Below are 17,884 nucleotides of genomic sequence, written 5' to 3' on the forward strand. Positions count from 1 at the left end.
AGGTTCCTCATGCTTGAAATTGGAAATGATTTGTATTTTACCTACAACAGAGGATTGGATAGAAACATGCTTTTGTTCTAGTAGTTGAACTCTGCAGTTTCCTTAATAAGACAATTGGATTTTGTATTTTGACATCAGAAGCTTAATTTTTACTTGGAGATTGGAGCCGTGGGGGGAAATGAGGTGGGGGTAACGAGCATCAACTTTTCACGCTGCTGCTTGCTGGTCTTGCCAACAGATCAGGTCAGGAATGGCTGTAACAATTACCCGCGTAGCAGCTGCTGAAGCCATGTGGGAGTCTGAAGTGTGGGGAAGGTTGTAGTGGGAACAAGATGGCAATTGCAATGATGTAATTTCCATGGTCTGCTGGAGCTGGAAACTAATACTGTGTACCCACTGTAAAGCCAGAAGTAGGACCGAGCCATGTGATGGCAATTAAAGGTGTCAGTGGTCTTCTGGTTTGGCAGTTTGCAGCGCTGGGAAAGGAGTGCATGATGCATCGGTTCCAGGACAGAGTTATCAGTGGTGTTTCAAATCCCAGAGCCAGTGGCAACAGAGTTTTTCCAGCGTTGTGAAATATTTCAGGCTCACTTGAAAGCATTGTTATATTAATCAAAAAAGTAGTATGCTGGCATCTTCAGTGCTGTATCTTTTGTGGAAATTAGGGTTTCTGTTATATGGGAAGATTTATGACAGGTCCACCTTCCAGTATTGATGTTCCTTTCATAGGCAGTGGCCAGAAAACTTTTTTGATTTGACCTGCAGAGACTTCTGTTGTCTCTGTTCACTCTGATGTTCGTCTGTCCAAACAGCCCGTTCTTGGGTGACACCAAGCTAATTGATACTTCAATTACTAACTCTTTTTCTTAAAAAATTGCAAATTTAAGCACAGTGGCTGTTGCACTGTTAGGCTTTCAGCTTGCGTTGCAGAAATGCAGTTATGAAAGGGGATGAAAATGGTGTGGAGAGAGAAACCTCAGATCTGACACAACAGGTCTCATACAGCGGTCCCTTAAGCGGCTGTTCTGTCCCTCTCGAGAATGTTTTTGAACTGCACCTCTTAACCACAGCTATGCTGTGTTTTATGGTAGAGAGGTAACAGTTAATACAAAAATAATCTTATGTAAGCAGTCATTCACAGAGAACACCGGGCCCCAGTGTGCTTGAATTTCCTGGGCTGTTAGACATTTTAGGCCTATAATGAGGGTTTCTGCTAGCTTTTTCAAAGCGGTTTGTGGCTTTGTTTCCAGCCATGCTGGGCTAAACTGCTGGATCTTGTGCTCGCAGTCATCTGGCCAGTGTGGACTGCCCATCGCAGAAAGATGTTGTGTTATCTTAATACCTTGCAAACGCCGATCTCTGAGGTGTTGCTCTGCACAGTGCTCGCTTCATTCCCCAGCTTTGAAATACATCTTATACTGGTCGTTCTGGTGGGGTGTGGAAGAGGAAGACGTCTCCTTACTATAGAAAAAAAAGTGCTTGTGAGAATATGTGCTATTCCCACTCTGCTCTCAGCATATGGTCCCAGCTTCCTCTGGATTATCTCCCGTTTTACCTTTATGCACAGTAAGGTGATAATACCTCGCAGGGTTCATCTCGGGTGTCTCCCAGGACTTCAGATAGTTTCAGTTTTTCCTTGTGGCAGTCCCATTTGGCCCACATACCGTTCCTTTTTAGATTTCTGTTTTAATCAGGTGTGGTAAGTATCCACCTACGTTTAGTGACTCATTGGCACGTATTTGCTGTTTCCCAAGGGGTTGGCACCTGCTATCGTGGGTGTTTTGATAGCAGCAGCCTGTTACGCATTTGTTAACAATTTGCGTGAAATAATCCATTTGGATTTCCTCACTGGTGACTAGTTTTGTCCCAAAAAGCTTATTGGCCAGCACACTGAATGACCGTAGCGTGCAAACAAGCTTGGAGGAGTCTTGTAATATTGCATGGAGTTGTTTCAAATTGTGAAAGCTCGAGAAGAACAACTTTGTTGGATCCTCAGTGCCTCTTACACCAGTGCTGAGTTGTTCCCTGCCAGTGTCTGTTTTAATGCATGCTACCTTTAAGTATCTTCGGAGTTGCCCACCTTTTATTTCTGGAGGCATATTCACATCTTTTTGGGTTAAAGAGGAATTGTACTAGGTTTTAAGTCCCTGTCTGTTATCTAAGTTAAACAACAAGCGTATTTCTTGGTTATCTGTTTTACCAAAATGCATGTCACTTTCCCAAAAAACAACTGTTTCATTTTGATCTCCTGCTGCCAGGTTTAACTCAGACACTGCCTGAAGCTAATGCCGTGGTATGTTTTTGTTCAGTAGGTTATTATTCCCAGATGGAAGTCTAATATCTTACACCATTCAGTTAGAGCCTTGGCTCTCCGCTTCCAATATTGTGAAGATAATTTCTTCAAACACATGGTTGTAATGTATTGCCCTTTGCTTGACGTGTGTGTGCGCGATTGATTGAAATCAAAGCATAATGAGGAGCAGGGCATCTGGTTAAATCTATCTATTTTAGATGCTGTGTTCTGTTGTTTTGCGTTGGAGATAATCAGTGCTTTAATTAAGTAATCTAATTGTGCTTTGTTGTCTGGAAGAAATAATTTCTGAAGTGATTAAATAGACCTCCCTGGGGAAGGATGCTGCTGATCTGAATATTTCTACAAACAAGATGAGTTTTGGCAACTTTGGACTGGTTTAGTAAGCTGACATACATTTAGAAAGCTATTTCTTACTTCTTTGTTTCTTGGGTTAAGTTGGATTTAATGGTGCTTTTGATTTTTAACAACTTTTAAAAGAAAAGGAAAGAAAAAAATGCTCATCTTAATCATTCTGCTCCTGAAAATGTTTCTACTGATTAAGGTTTTGAGTTCCCTCAACAGTGTGAGCAATGAAGCCTTTTGAACTTCTGCTTCTATCTGTGTTTTGATGTTGATCCATTTTCAATTTATTATGTTAGTGCTCTGGACAAGGAATTTGGTAGGAGCGGAAGGAGGTCTGGGAGAGGATTGACCTCTAAAATGTCTTTGTTGTGTGTAATCCTTTTATTATTGAATTTTGTTTTGGAATCCGGTCCAAAATGGAGTTAGTCACTCAAATGTTTGATGGTGTTAGCAGTGCTGAGGATGGCACCCCTGCCAGCCCAAGCGTATGTTGTGCTCTTTGCGGTATAGAAAGTACCAAACCTGAACGTCTGTCACCTTTCTGTTTTCAGCTCGAGGATGAAAGGCTACAGTGGCTGCCTGTACGTGTGGCCCTTCAGGAATGCGCAGATTCGGGAGCCTTTTGCTAGAGAGCTTGAAGGTGCTGCTGGTCAGGGGCAGCAGCAGAGTCCCAGTGACAGGCAAGCTTGCCCTTCAGTTTTTAGAGTGCTCAGGGCTGACTTTTTATTAATTTTTTTTGTTGTTATTAGTGTGTTTAATCTCATTGAAGAGCTTGATTTACTGAACTTGCGGGTTGTCTTGCTTTGACCCTGTGGCTTGTTGGCATTGAACTCTGCACCATCATCTCTGCTGTCGAGTATGCTCAGATGTCCTGTAAGGTGCTGGATAGCTTTCCCCTTGATAGCTGTTCTTACCGGTTTTCTTAATTTATTTTGGATTCTGTGCATGAACCACCTCCGATACTGGCCTTTTGCCCGCTTGGCTTGATAAGAAAAAATGGCAACCCTCTATTAGGGCTGACCTTAGACTTTAATCCTTTCAGAGTGCTGCTGTAGATTGTCATCTCATTTCTCCTCCCCTGCCTTCGTATGTTCATTTACCTGGTCTGATAGACCACACGATCCTCTTGGCAGAGTTCATTCCTCTCCGATTTTGAACTTCTCGCAAGGTTTGTAGCAACGGCTCTATTTATCTGCCTGACCGAATTTGATTTATATTGTGCGGGGAACAGCGCCGATTCCACCAAGTAAATAAAAGGAGAGCACCAGATGTAAGAGGCATAATGAGCATTTTTGGTTTTAGCACAGCCTGCCGCTGCTCGTGCCTGTAGGTGTGCACGGGGGAGCAGGCGCTGAGCTTCGATTCCTGTAGCCTGCAGTGCCACTTTCAACTCACAAAGTGATTAGGCAGCTGTGAGCTCTTTATATAAGCATTCTGTCTATGTTTAGATGTAAACCTAGTTTGCCTAAACTCAGAACCCATGGAAAGCTTTGAAGTGACTTTATTGCCATTAGCTCACTGTTCCTCATTAATGGTTACTAGCCCTTTGTGATGGCTTTCTCTTGGGCATGATGGTTACTGTGGTTTTCGCAGCAAGGGCCCTGCAGATTGAATCCAGATGCATTTGTTATGCATCGTAGCACTAAGGAAACCTGACTTTCCATCTCACTGCTGGCGAGGGTTTTGCACAATAGGGTGTGACATCAGGATTATGTCATCTGTGAGATTCTTGCCTCCGGGTTAGACTGATAAGTACAAGATGAAGTCTCATAAGACAGACCTAAACTGCCAAGATGCTCGCTGCTTTAATGTTCGTGTGCTTTTTAAAATTACAACCATGATGTTTTCCCAAGGAAATTGTTTAGATGTAAGAGTAAACAGAGCAGCGCTGGGAGTCCCCATGGGCAGCTCAAAACTCAAACCAGAATCAATATTGAAGTTGCTGATATATAATACACAGATTAGAGCAAACTTAGAGGGGAAAAAATTAAGCATACTGTCATGCTGTGAAAACTAAATTAGTTGCTTTTCATCTGATTTTTGTTTTTTTCTTTGGGTGCTTCATTTTGGAGCAGTTCTGTACGGACTACATTCTTATCTTCTGAATCTGAGATATTTGGCGGAGGAGGAGTTTTTCCCTTGGGTTCCCACGGTTCTCTGTGATTACATAAAAGTGAACGCTGGAGAGGGAAAGCTTGTATTAGGAGGTCAGCACTGATGATGCAGCACTGTCCTCAAACACCGCTCTCTGAAGGCTTGCAATCCCTAGTAAGAAATTACTTACATGCTTTCAAAAATGGAGTGAGACTAGATTTTAAAGTGTTGGTTTATTGTAATCTGAAATTTTCAGACTGAGTATCTCTTAATAGTACATGGCTGTGCTTGCACTTACAGAGATTTTTACCTTGTGCCCCCACAAATCTGTGGTGTTTTAATGGTGGAAAATTGAAGACAGAGTTACTTAATAGCCATCTTGTAGCATGTCAGATATTGCCGGTTTAAAGAAGTACATCACGTGAAATCTGTAGTCTGCACAGACTTTGGCAAACCCGATACATGACACGGAAGATTTCTGTTGCTGTCTTCTCCCCTCCTACCCATATTTGAATTATAGCTGGCAGAACCTAAAATGTGTCAGACTGTCAGTGGCTGAAGCAGTGGGCTGTCTCTGCAGAGCACGCTGGTCCAGCGGATGGGTACGGGTGAAAGATTTGTAAGCAGTCGGCGCTTCCTGGTAGTTAATGAACCGGTTACAGGTTTGGACATGTTACAAAGTGACCCATTGTCTTGCTTATTAGGTGGCTAATGGAACTGTTTCCAGGTGACTTCTCAAAGGGGATTTAGTCATTAGTGTCCATCTGCCAAGAGCAATCGGATGGTAAGGAAAATGTGAGCAATACATGTTTTGTGGTGGTTTTATTTATTTATTTTAAATGAAGTACTAGAAGGCACAAAATGGGAGGCTCTGGGAGGTTTTTTTTAGCCTTCAGGATCCCATTGTTTGGATACTATTTTCGTTCCTTAAGGAGTTCTTGCACTTCACAGCTCTGCTTCGCAGTTTGAGTCATCCCACCATGGTCCAGATGTGTGCTTTTAAGTACAACTGGCATTGAAGTTACACATACCTAACTAGATTGGTATGTTTGCTCGAGGGATTTTTGCACCTGTGTATGCTGGAAAGAATTTCTGTAAAATACCTGTACAGAGTCCACAAGCATACTTTGGGCTGAATTCATAAACTGCGGTGAAAAACAGCTGGTCTGTATACACAAACATTTTAACTTCTTCATTTTAAGTATTTAGCTAACATTGTGAAAGTGTTACATGGTTGCCCTCCTGGGACCAAAGAAGGAGGGAGAGAGGAGTTGTAAATCATCTGTACTTAGGCCAGTGGGAGAAGTGTTATATCCTGGTTAGTTCCTGGTACCAACCTGCCCTTTTTATTAGAGAGCAGGCTTGTGAGCCTCGTTACTAGAAAGCTGGATGGAGGATGCAGGCAACAAAATTTAGTGACACTTCAGATCTCTTGGTGTCCCCCTGAAGGCGTCCCCCTGAAGGCTTCCCCCCCCCCCCCCCCCCCCCCTTCACTATAGCTATAGATTGCAGGTGATTGGAATGAACACCTTAGCAAGGTTTTGGGGTTGGCAGAGGGTGGGGTGCTGAACTTGCCACTTTCTTCATATTTCTGTTGCTGTTTATGTGCTGGTCTGAGGTGATGGGGTGCAATCACAGGGGAAGGACTCGGTGAAAATTGTGCCAAAGTCATTTGCCATTACAGCCATCTGTTTTAATAATGGTTGAAATGTCTGTTTCCTCACCTGGTCTTTTAGGTAATGTTTTGGGGTTGCTGTTAGACACTGGCTTCTCAGACTGTGACTTTAAGTCATTGTCACTCTTGTAAAAACATTTGTAGCTGAATGCTCGATATTTTCCTTTGGGGGTAGGTTTTTTAGATGACATGTTTCTTGGAAGTCTGTTGATCTAAATAGATGGAGACATTTCTCTTCCTGTGCTGAACTTCTGTAGCTGGAAGAAATGGCTATGAAACCTGGGAGGGGGAAGAAAATATATTTTGCTGCTTTAAATGAGCCAGCTCAAAATACTGTGCAACTCTTTTGAAGGTTTGCATAGCCAGTCGGGGGGTTCCAGGTACTGGTGCTTTGGCACAAGGGTTTTGTGGCTTAGTGCTGCAAGAGCCATAAGCCAGAGACACTGGGTGGGTTTTTGTTTCTGGCTCTCGGTTACTTACTGGAAAACACGCAAGTGTTTTTATGGATGAGTGATTTGGTTCTGAAGTGTAATTGAAAGTCATGGTTTGTTTGTGTTGCAGTGCGGTGGAAACTCATTTTCTCCGTCTAGGGTCCAGCATTCATTTGCAAGGCTTGTAAGAAGTAGAATGCTATCAGGAAAGTTACTGGTCCTTTTCTGATCTGTCCTTTAGTGGTAAACCAAAGTGATTAATCTGTCCTTCTTTCTTGAGGTCTATGCTGGAAGCTGGGGGATTTCCTCCCCGATCACATCCCTCTTGAAGTTATGGCTTTGTTCTGGCCACAGTGTCTCTATTTCATGGATACAGCTCGAGTTCCTTAAACAAGTTTCCATCCTGCGTCTCCACCCGCTTAGACTTCAAACACTTCATAAAGCTTTGGATCACTCTTAGCTTAAATATTTTCTTTTATTCTTACATTTGTAAAGTAGGTCAGCCTTAAGTGTGACATTTTTTGTATAAAACAGCTTTTTCCAGGAGTTCTGTGGTTGACGAGTAACGGATATAAAACTTAAGTGTTTGATCATGACATTAAAACTGTAATTGATTTTGAGTGAAATGCTATTCTGAATTTTGTAAAGAGAATTAATGATTATGTTGGGCCCTACACCTTTTAGTCACCTTCCTGGTTAACTTTATAAAAAGATTTTACCAGAGATGTAAGAACACTGGCTGTCCTCAGAGAGGACAGGGGTATCGTTTGGACTAGATGGTCTTTCAAGGTCCATTCCAACCCAAACTCTTCTGTGCTGCTGTGATACCATTTGGCAGCATTTTGGTTGTTAATAAAGGGACATGACAACCATATGACTGTTTTTTTCATTTTTCGTTAAGAAACTTGTCTGTAGGTAAACCCCGGAGTGCATCCTGGAGAGATGTGTGTCCCTGAGCAGAAGAGGAGAGATGGTTTTGCTTTGAATTGCTGACCTTTGAAAATGGTTTATCCTTGGGGATGTTTCTGCGGTACCCCGGAAGGAATCAGACTTTTCCTCCCGCTTCAGACCTCTTGTGCATGTCAGAAGCATCTGCAGATTTCTTTGATTTCTTTGTACAGGGCCTTGGGTGCTGTGGGAGAGGACTCAAGCTTCTAAAGAAGATGGATTGCCTTGTATGAGCGCTTCTGCGTGGGAGGATAACGTAGCATGAGCAGGGGTATCCAGAACAGCCGGTCCAAGGAAATTGTTTGACCCAGGAGCTGTGTTGTGCTTTCAAAGTGTTCTGCTGCAACTGCAGCCTGTGACTGATGGGCCTGTGCTCTGCTTTGCCCGCCCGTGTCTTTAACAGCGAAGATACCAGCTTATCCCTTCAGGAACCTTTTCCAAGCTGGTTACCTCTCCTGCTTGGATTTTAATAAGTGCTGCTTTTTAATCTGTGGTGAAGGGGTTTCTTGGAGGTAGCCCAGCTTTCTTGCAGCAAATCCAAGTTCATGAATGTAAGATTTAAATTCCTACCAATCTGTCTGTCATCTGGTTTTCTATTATGTAGCAGCCAATTAACCTGTAGCACTTCTTTATTTTTCTTGAAGAAAACAGCTTTCAAGGAATGTTCCCCTCTCCAAACACGACTTTCTTGGGTTTAGCCCGTCTTCAGAAATCCCACTTTGGTGCATTTTAGTTGCTGCGTGAGGAAAGGGGAAGTCTAATGTAGTAATCAATTATATATATTTTCTCCCCTTGAAGGGGAGGAGTGGATTTTCGAAGTGATTATATATTGCTGAAGCACAGAGGAGGCTTTGGCTAATACATATCCTGGCGTGCCTTGGATTCATAATGGTTCGGTTGCTGGCATTGTTGTTTGGGTCTCAAGATACTGGATCTGGCTATGGCAAAGCAACTTTATTGAAATAGCATGTTGGTATTTAAAACAATATTAATACTATATTTGATTCATTAAATATACAAAGGCAAGTTAAAGCGTTTCCATGTGTGCACTGTTAGTTCTGGCGGGAGGTTCTTCAGATGGTTTTATGTGGTTTCAGACAACATTTTAGCACATTCTTAAAATACCCACAAAAGCCTTTATGTAAAATCTCATAAAGGTGAACCACATAAAAATTATTTTTTTCCTGTTTCATGTCATTAGGATCAAAGTACAGTAGGTAAGAATAAATTTCCAAAAACCTTGTTTCGGTCCTTCTCTTAATTAATGTTTCATGCTCATAGCAAGCTCATAAAGTGGGTAATGGGGAAACTGTCTGTACACACTGTAATATTCTCAGCGGCTGCCAGTTCATTTTGAGTGAATTCACTTATTCTATATATGAATATTTTTTTAAGCAAACGTGGTCTGGAAAGGGACAATAGCTTCTGCTCTCTGGCCTTTGATTCACGCTGCAGTTTCGTCAAAGGAGAGGTCGCTTAGATTGGAACCGAGCTTCGCTGCGGGACTGAAATTCCCATTAACTGCGTTAACCCAAATCCATTTGTGAATTCCCCAGGGGATATAAAAAAGGTGTTTGTTGGTTTGTTAGGTTTAAATTGCCTGCTGGAAGTCTGGCTTTAGCATGCCTGTGGAGCAAAGGGCTTTCCTTTTTTAATGGTATATTATCAGTGGCTTGACAAATATGATAGGACAGTGGTGTGTATGTTTGTTATGTGCCCAGGCTAAGCTTGGTGATGAGTAGCAGTAGCCACCCATTAAAAAGAAAATTACGTTGTGAGTTAATGTGAAGTCATATACCCATCCTGGGGTCAACATTGGTTTTGCTACAGACTTGGATGCATGCGATTAAAAAGAATTGGGGCTGTTTTGGTGACTCTGCCTTCCTGAAAAAACATACTGGACTGGTCTGTAAGTGCACAGAATATGTTGAAGGTTACCTGTGTTATTTGCATTAACTTCCCAATAGCTTTTCTCTGACTTGTAAATAAAGTCCAAAATGCACAGTAAATCAAATCTTATGTGCCATTAACGACTGCTAGGCTCGTGGTTAGAGAGGAGGGGAGCGTGCAGGTGGGAGGGTTCAACAAATGTTTCATGTTGGTGATGAGTGAGACTTTCTTTTCTTGCAGAAGAGGAGAAACATGCAGTCACTTGCAGATCGATGGGATCGTCTCGGTCGTGACAGTAAGAGGCAGGAACGTAGAACAGTTTAACCTGCGTGACTCCTCAGTTTAGCTGCTGGGAACTGTCAGACAGAGCAGCTCCTCCTGTCTTTGGATGATGAGCTTCTGCTCTGCTCCAGACAATGAATTCTCAGGTGTTTTGTCTGCTTTATGTATGTACTTGCAGAACAGCAGTGCATGCTCAGAGCAGGAAAAAAAAGTGTCCAATGAGTAAAATTTTGTGTCATTGATCTTGTGGCTCAGCTGAAGTTGGGTCTCCTCCTTTCCTTAGCTCTTTGCAGGAGATGGTGATTCTGTGCAGTGTGAGTTCGTTGCTGAGGTCTAAGAGTTCTGCGCCATGAAAGAGAATTCCCTTTTGCTCAATACTCCTAATGGCTCTTCGGTAACTTAAGAATGGGAATTGTTGGTAAAAAGCTGTGGGGGTCACAGTTTTGGTGTTCTAGAATCCAAAGCTGCATCTTGTGCATCTTTCTTCCTACACTGTTGGGTTGCTTACCATTCTTTTAAAGTGTGTCTTCCATCTGGCACACAAGGAGTGTAGGCCTGGTGTTACAAAGAATGTGTGGGGTTCTGCAGATGTCATTGTTTTATTAGTATTTCTAGGCGAGTGTTTTTTGCTACCAGCAACCTGAGATTTAGGTGGTCTGGCTTACTTTCTAGGCTCAGTTACGGTATACAATAGAATAACACGTAAACCTCAACAGCATCCCTTCATTTCTAAGAACCTTGGTTTCCATTCAGCCCGATTTGTAATAAATCAATAAGCTTCACGCAAACTTTTGAGACAGCAGCGTAAAGCTTCTTGTTCCCTTTTGTCTTAATTAGCAGACTTTGTTGCAAAGATCTTCCAGACTTTCCCAATAGCAAAAGGGGGGGGGGGGGGGGGGGGGGGGGGGGGGCAAACTGTAAAATAAAGCCTTGCGCTCGGCCTGCTTTGTAGCTTGTGCTTTTACCAGCTGTTACAGTTAATTGGAATCAGAGGAATTGTTTGCTCAAGTACTGTAGAAATCTGTAACTAGCTCTGTTTCTCCCTAGACTTTTATTCTCCTTTAGAGAAATGTACAATTTTTTTTGTAATTAAAAGTCTCTGTATTGTAAAATGATTTAAACTGCTGTGTTTCTAGGTATGTTAACTGGTGAGAGTGTGCCGCCTTAAAAGAAAAAAAAAATCTTTGCTAGGATATAGAGATTCTGCTTATTTAAGATTATTATTGCTATCTGACTCTGGCTTGGATCCTGCTTACTTTTAACATGCGTATTGGATTGCGTCCTGCAGGTATTTTGAAGGTGGAGTCTCCTCTGTCTACCTCTGGGATCTGGATCATGGTTTTGCCGGGGTGATCCTCATTAAGAAAGCTGGAGATGGATCAAAGAAGATTAAGGGATGCTGGGATTCCATCCACGTGGTGGAGGTTCAGGTACAGCCTCTGGGGCAGCTGATATACCCAAGTGAAAACAAAACCCAGTTAATTCCAGACAATTAACGAGCACAGGTGTTCCACTGAACAATGCAATATTGTGTTAGGGGCTGTAAACTTCTTTCCCCTGTTAATTTTTGAGAATTCCCTGAAGCAATTTGGATAGAGATAAGTCAGGGCTGTAATCAAAAAGAATCCCAGAAGAATTGAAAGTATGTTGCTTTCTGTGCATGTGATCCTGAGATTATTTTTTTTTAATGTAAAGGTCTACAGATAAATATCACTAATTAGGTAATAAAAACAAGGTAAAAAGAGGTTAAATTGCTCTAACTAGATTTGCTTTGGAAAATTAGGGGAATGAGCACACTTAAAATGGCTTTTAAGAACCAGATTGTGCCGTGTGAGTGGAGTTACACGTATCTGTCCTGTTGCTTGTGGAATCTTCTGGGCCAGCCACCGTTTGGGTTTTGGCGGGATTTTAACCTTTTCTCTCTACCCCTTTTTGTTATCCTTCCACTTCTAGGAGAAATCCAGTGGTCGCACTGCTCATTACAAGCTGACCTCCACAGTGATGCTGTGGCTGCAGACTAATAAAACTGGTTCTGGTACCATGAACCTTGGAGGGAGCCTTACCAGACAGGTATGTCTGTATATTGCCACAAGCGTATGCTGCAGACCCGAGGCATGCCTTTCCTTATTTATATACCCAGTAGCCCCAGTCAGGCACAAAAAGTTGATTTTGTGAGGTGTTGTATAAACATCTATTCTCCTGCTGCGTATGCAGCCCAGTGAAACAGTTAATGCGTAAGTGTGTAATTGCCAGGAAGCCCCTTGAACTTGGCTTGATGGCAGTAGAGCTTTCAATTAAAAATATAAAACATGCAGTAGGAGTTCAGACTTGCTTTTAAGTCTTGGTTTGTCTTTCGGTATTCCTAAATCTTCATGCTTCCATATGTGTTACCCAGATATTTTTATCTGTAAGATTTGCTCACTTTCTTACTGGAAGATTCCAATAGGATTCTAAAAATACAAGGTGACCTCTTTTGTTATGTGTCTCTTTAAAAAGCCAGCTTGGCCACTGTGAACAAACCTGTGTTCTGCATTGACTGTAGGGCTCTGCTGTTCTTGAAGACATCACTTATCTTTTCCTATTCTTTAGTATTTTCCTCCTGCAGTACCAAAACACTAATTTAAGAAATCTCTTTAAAAAAAAAAATAATAATCTTCTAAACTTTTGGGATTTCTGTGCTGGTGTTAATTACTTAGACTCCCTCTTGAGAGCTGTTTTTTGCAAGGAACGTGCCAGACTGCTGGCTGTTTGGGCCGGGCTGCTCTCAGTCTCTGGCAGGCAGGAGCTGCTGGCCTTGCCTTCACGGGGTGAAGGTGCCCACCTGCCAAAGGTTGCTGTCTCCCTGCTTCATGCTGCTGATGAATTGCGGTTGCTTAAGATCTGGACTGTGGAAATCGGTGAGTCGAGCAGAGTAATAAACTCTGGAGGACAGGAGGCGTGTTGTATGGTCGTGAGTGACTAGAGAGATTGGCAGTAGCTACAACTCCTTTATGAGACTTCCCAGGGCAGACTGTTGCTTTCGATACAAAGGACAATGCAGACTCTGTTAAACAGTCCGTGGTTTTGTACAGGTTTGAGCCAGGCGAAGGAAAGAAGGATCTGTGATTGCAGAGAGGAACTGAAGCGGTGTTAGTCTTGCAGTCGCAGAAGCTTGCCCTAGACCTAGGTGATTTTTTTTTCCATGTTGTCGATTTACAGAAGAAGCTGATGGAAAAGCGGCGCGGGGGGGAAAGGCATCTGGAGACAGTTTTGAGCACTGCATACTTTTTAAAAATTTTTGCAGTAATTACACCCGAGTTATGGTGACCCGGACAAATACTTAATCACAGGCCTTGCTAATACTTTAAATCATAGCTGTGAAGTGGAGGCCAAGGGCTTGACTCTGGCCATGGCCTTGTGGTGCGTGAGAGCCGTGCCAAGGAAAACAAGAGTCTGTTGAGGATGGGTGTCCTCAGTACACCTTGGCCTGAACTGCTAGGCCTTGTTTAGTTTGACTTTCATTCTCTAAGCTTTAGTGGGAGATTCATGCTTCTGTCATCATTTTAACAGCAGATCATTTAATTCATATGTGATGCATTAAAGCAGGGGCCTGCTTCCAATGTAAGTAACCATAAAAAAGCCACTGGGGTAATGATGCACTGCTTCTGCACAAACAATGGAAACTTGAGTTTCAGAATTTAGCTTTGGGCTGGAGATTTTCTGTTTGCAGATGCCATAGTAGGCTTAACGGGACAGGCTTCGTCAGAATCCACGGCAGAAAACGAAAATCTTCATGTTGCCTTGAGGTATGCCCTGTGAGGAGGAGCTGTTTGTCCTCAGCCATCTATTTAGCTGTAGCTGGACTAAATGCCCGAGCACAAGGCTTTTACTTTGCTGTCAATCCAGTTTGCCACATCACCTCAGGACAGCAGGTTTTATTTTTGGTAGCCTACCTATTTGGTAGGCTTTTTATACAGTCTGCAGCAAACTTAGGCACCAAAAGTAGGTTTTAGCTATCTCTCAAACGGTAGGTTACAGTTTTACCTCGGTGATATCAGTGATCTGATGTCCTAACCATAATTTTGAAATAATTTTGTCCATGGTGAATTGTACATGGTTTTGGTCAACTCAATATTTAAGCTACCTGAGCACCTTTGATCCTAAAATGTGAATAGCAGATGTCCTTGTGTTTCAGTGGAAGCTTTTGAAGTGTTCACAAGCTTTGTAATATCCTGGCTTATAAAGTGATGGCAGAGAGAACCTTTCAGTGCCTTGAAAGAGAAGTCTGCTGAGAGCCATTACTTTGAAACCGGTTTCGCCTTGTAGCTGCAAATCGGGTATTTTTCGAGTGATGACTGGAATGATTAACTTGGTGGCCAGGAGCAGGCGCAAAGGAACAGCTAATGTCATGCCTCCTAATTCACCACCTCTGGCAGCAGTGAAGAGCTGGGCATGTCTGACATTGAAATGCTGTGGGGAGCGTTCGCAGCTTCATATGGAAACACTTGTTCAGTAATTCCCCTTCCTAATGTCTGCGGATTACGCTCGGTGCGAGCAGTCAAGCAATGCTGTTTGTTCTGTGACTGGGCAGCATGGTGGAGCGGAGCTTGGATCTCCAAGTAAGAGTCTAGAAATAGCCGTTCTCTGCTGTCGTCTCCTGTTGGTGAAATATTGTTGCCCTGCATCAGACACGAACGTTGCGGGGTTTGTTGCCTTTGTCAAGACTTATTTGGAAAAACTTGTCTTTGCATTTCTTGAACATCCCCAGACCCTTGTTACTACAAGGCTCCCACTTGGGCTGTTCCTAAATGTTGTGCTGAATTTCTAAGAATAATTTTTTCCCTCTAAGGCGCCGTGTAAAAATTTGGCTATTTTTACACCTGGCTTGGGGCCGTGTGAAGGTGGGTTCAGGGTAGCTCTTGCTTAGAGGTCATGTCCCTGGCCTACGTCTGCTTTGGTGTCATGCAGTGAGAATTGACGTAGCTCTTCCGATTCATTGAACTGCTGCTTCTCCGTGGCTTTCCCACTGCAGTTTTTCATGTGCCTACAACAGGAGTTGTCTCTGCTTTTGTCTCCAAAAGTAACTGTACGAGCATTTTATGGTTTTGAGCAGGCAGAATAAGGAAAATAGAGGGAGAGATGTGGTAGATGAAGAACTCGACCTGTTTTGGGAAGCTGAAAACCTCCTTTGTGTAACTTTAATTTACTTTACCTGGTGGTTTTTGCGAATGAGAACTTCAGGCTTTTGCTTTATCAGTTCAATTACAGGGGTTTCTTTAAACGAACTGAATCAGAGACTAATTCAAATAAAATGTCACATGATGTGTTCTGAACAGAGTTTTGGATTTTGGATGTGTTTTTTTTTTTTTAAATGTAGGTTTTCAGATTCTGTCCTGATCCAACAGAGAAACGTGTGTATATGCACACAGAAGTATGCAACATAAAGCCATACGTATTGTGAGATATAGTTCTTACATAATTTATGCATATGCATAGCTGAGTTTTGTATGTGGATGTATATGCTTATCATGAGAGGATGGGAGAAGGCCTTAGCCAGCTCCACGCACGTAGGATCCATAGACCGTAATTTTGGTCTGAAAACTTTGGGAGTGTTAAAGCTGTAATGACATCCTCATCCTGACTTCCTCGTTAGATGGTTGTCGAGGCAGTCCTTTTGTGTGGGAGAGCGCTCATCTTCTGGCCTAGTGAAGGTTTTGTTCCAACCTTCAGCAGTATGTGGTGTTATACGTAAACACTGACACAGCGTGTGTAGCCGTCTCTGTTTTGACTCCAGAGGACGTTACAGAAGAACTTTTTGGTGGAACTGGAAGGAGAAAGCTGGGTTTCTTCTTTTTTTCCTCCCCCAAGAGGCGTGCAGTGTCAGATAGAGAACTTCTGGTTTTACACTTGCCTAGGCAAGGGTGCTCCTCCAGGCAGCCTGTCCTGGAGACGAGCCTGGATGCAACTCGAGAGCTGGGAGCTGAAGCGCCACGGGCCAGAGGATGGAGGAGGTAACTCGCAGCTCACGTCCGTCGCTGGCAGGCTGCAGTCAGGACAGGCTCTGAGGCTGGAATTCGGGCAGGGAAGGAGCGATTGGAGTGTTATGTGCCGGCTGCCCTGACTGGGGGCCGCAGGCTGAAGTGCTGCACGTCTGAGAGGAAAGGACAGGACACGCTGCCTTCAGTTTACCACAAAGAGGGCAACGCTTCCAGGGAAATGAAAAACGCCAGCAGCTTTTCAATTACCTTGCACATTCTCCAGTGACTGCAGGTAACTCCCACCCCCCTCCTGATTCAAGCCAGATGCTTGGCAGATGATTTTCTCTCTGACAGACGTTCGGGTCCCGTCCTCTTTGTGTACATTGGAATCACTTGTGTCATTTGCCATGGCGCTGTATTGCTTTGGCTGAATTTTGAGGTTTCATTAGGCTGCACTTTTATTTAAGGTAAGAGCAGCTGCGTGATCCTGTTACATTTTATGCAAAGTAGATGTAGCCTTCCCGATTTCTGGCAAATAGTCAAAACTGCACTTTGTTGGACAGATTTCTGGAGCCCCCTCCTTAAAAGCAAGACTAACAGGTGCCTTTCTGAGATCTTGGTGTGCACAAAGAACCTGTGTCTGCTTCCTAAGCCAGGATGAACATTGTGAGGAAGTGCAAGTTTGCAGAAAAAAAGTTGGCTCAAAACCTGTAGTTTATTTACATACGGAGGTGTGGGAGGGGGAGTATATAAAGTTGTAGGGGAAGCGAAACCTGGGATTTCAGATTAAAGCTGCACAGATGGGTGTTGATTTTCATACTTGAAATACTCCCTAGCGAAGGTGGAAGGTTTTGCAGAGCTGGATGAAGGCTGGTCTGTTGCAAACTGAGCTCCCCCTGCGTTCAGGAAGATGTACCCTGTGATATATTACTGCTCAATAAAACACCAGCAGAGACATTCTGCCATTTATCATAATAGGTAAATCCTCCGAGGCTTGTGCTCTGCAATTAGGAGAGTCGTATATTTCCATCAAGTTGAGCTTTCATGTAAAGGCCTATCCCACCGACTTCCAGATGTTGGAACATAAAGCGGGGCATTGGGGAGTGTTTTATCACCGGAGTGATCTTCAGGTTGTAGCGGTGGCGATCCTCGAGCTCCCCCTCAGCAATCGTCCCGTTTCCTGGAGGTGCTGGCCCTTTAATTGCTAACCGAGGGGTATTTTAGGGTGCAGAGGATGGCAGAGATGTACTGAACGCTGATTGTCTGGGAAATTATTTCTGCTTCACAGGAAGATACGGATTTTACAGTGGTTCAGTTACGTAATAGCTGGTGTTAGAAAGAAGAGAGTAGAAAAGCTGAGCGTGTAAGGACCAGTGGCACGTAGCCTTGATGTAGCATCCCCAGGTTTGCTCGTGGTTTCGAATGTGCAGTTTGGTAAAGGATATGGGATACCTTTGGTTACGCTGGGTAGAGTAAATACAAAGGCCATAAAAGGGTGAGGCAAGTTCTCAGCTGATTTCTACAAAGCTGCAAGCTCCATGGAGCTCACAACCTTCATTTATCTAGTTACAGTTTGAAATAAGCATTGGAGAGAGAGAGAGAGAGGCTAAATTTTGCCTCACTGATCTCCAAATAATTCCGTGTATTTTCCACCTGGAGACTTAAGCCTGCCCACTGCCTGTGGCTTGGGAGCCTTTGGCTCGCATCGGTCTGTGTTTCATTAAAGAGATTTTCATGTCGCTCCGTGGCCAGAGCAGCTGTGGGTGTTGTTGTCAGTTCTTCGGAGCAAAATGGTGGATGAGTTTCCTTCTTACCTTTCTAGTATTTTTAGATGCCTTCATGATGAACCCAAGTGTTTATCCAACTTAGATTTCTCTCTTCGTATTAACTCTTCCTCCAAATTAAGTTTACAGAAAGCCCAAACAGCTGCTCTGTTCCATGCAGGAAACAT

The 17,884-nt window shown here is 43.2% G+C and overlaps 1 protein-coding gene across 3 annotated transcripts in view; it reads left to right on the forward strand.

The window, feature by feature from the left end:
• Positions 1-17,884, forward strand: part of CAPZB (capping actin protein of muscle Z-line subunit beta) — a 63,834-nt gene that overhangs the window by 38,632 nt on the left and 7,318 nt on the right. For all 3 annotated transcript variants that reach the window (XM_040585913.1, XM_040585912.1, XM_040585914.1), the window contains 2 exons: positions 11,265-11,406; positions 11,930-12,046. In XM_040585913.1, coding sequence (XP_040441847.1) covers positions 11,265-11,406; positions 11,930-12,046 — 259 coding nt within the window. The remainder of the gene's footprint in view (positions 1-11,264; positions 11,407-11,929; positions 12,047-17,884) is intronic.

The sequence above is a fragment of the Falco naumanni genome, chromosome 3 (assembly GCF_017639655.2).
Source record: "Falco naumanni isolate bFalNau1 chromosome 3, bFalNau1.pat, whole genome shotgun sequence".
NCBI lineage: Eukaryota > Metazoa > Chordata > Aves > Falconiformes > Falconidae > Falco > Falco naumanni.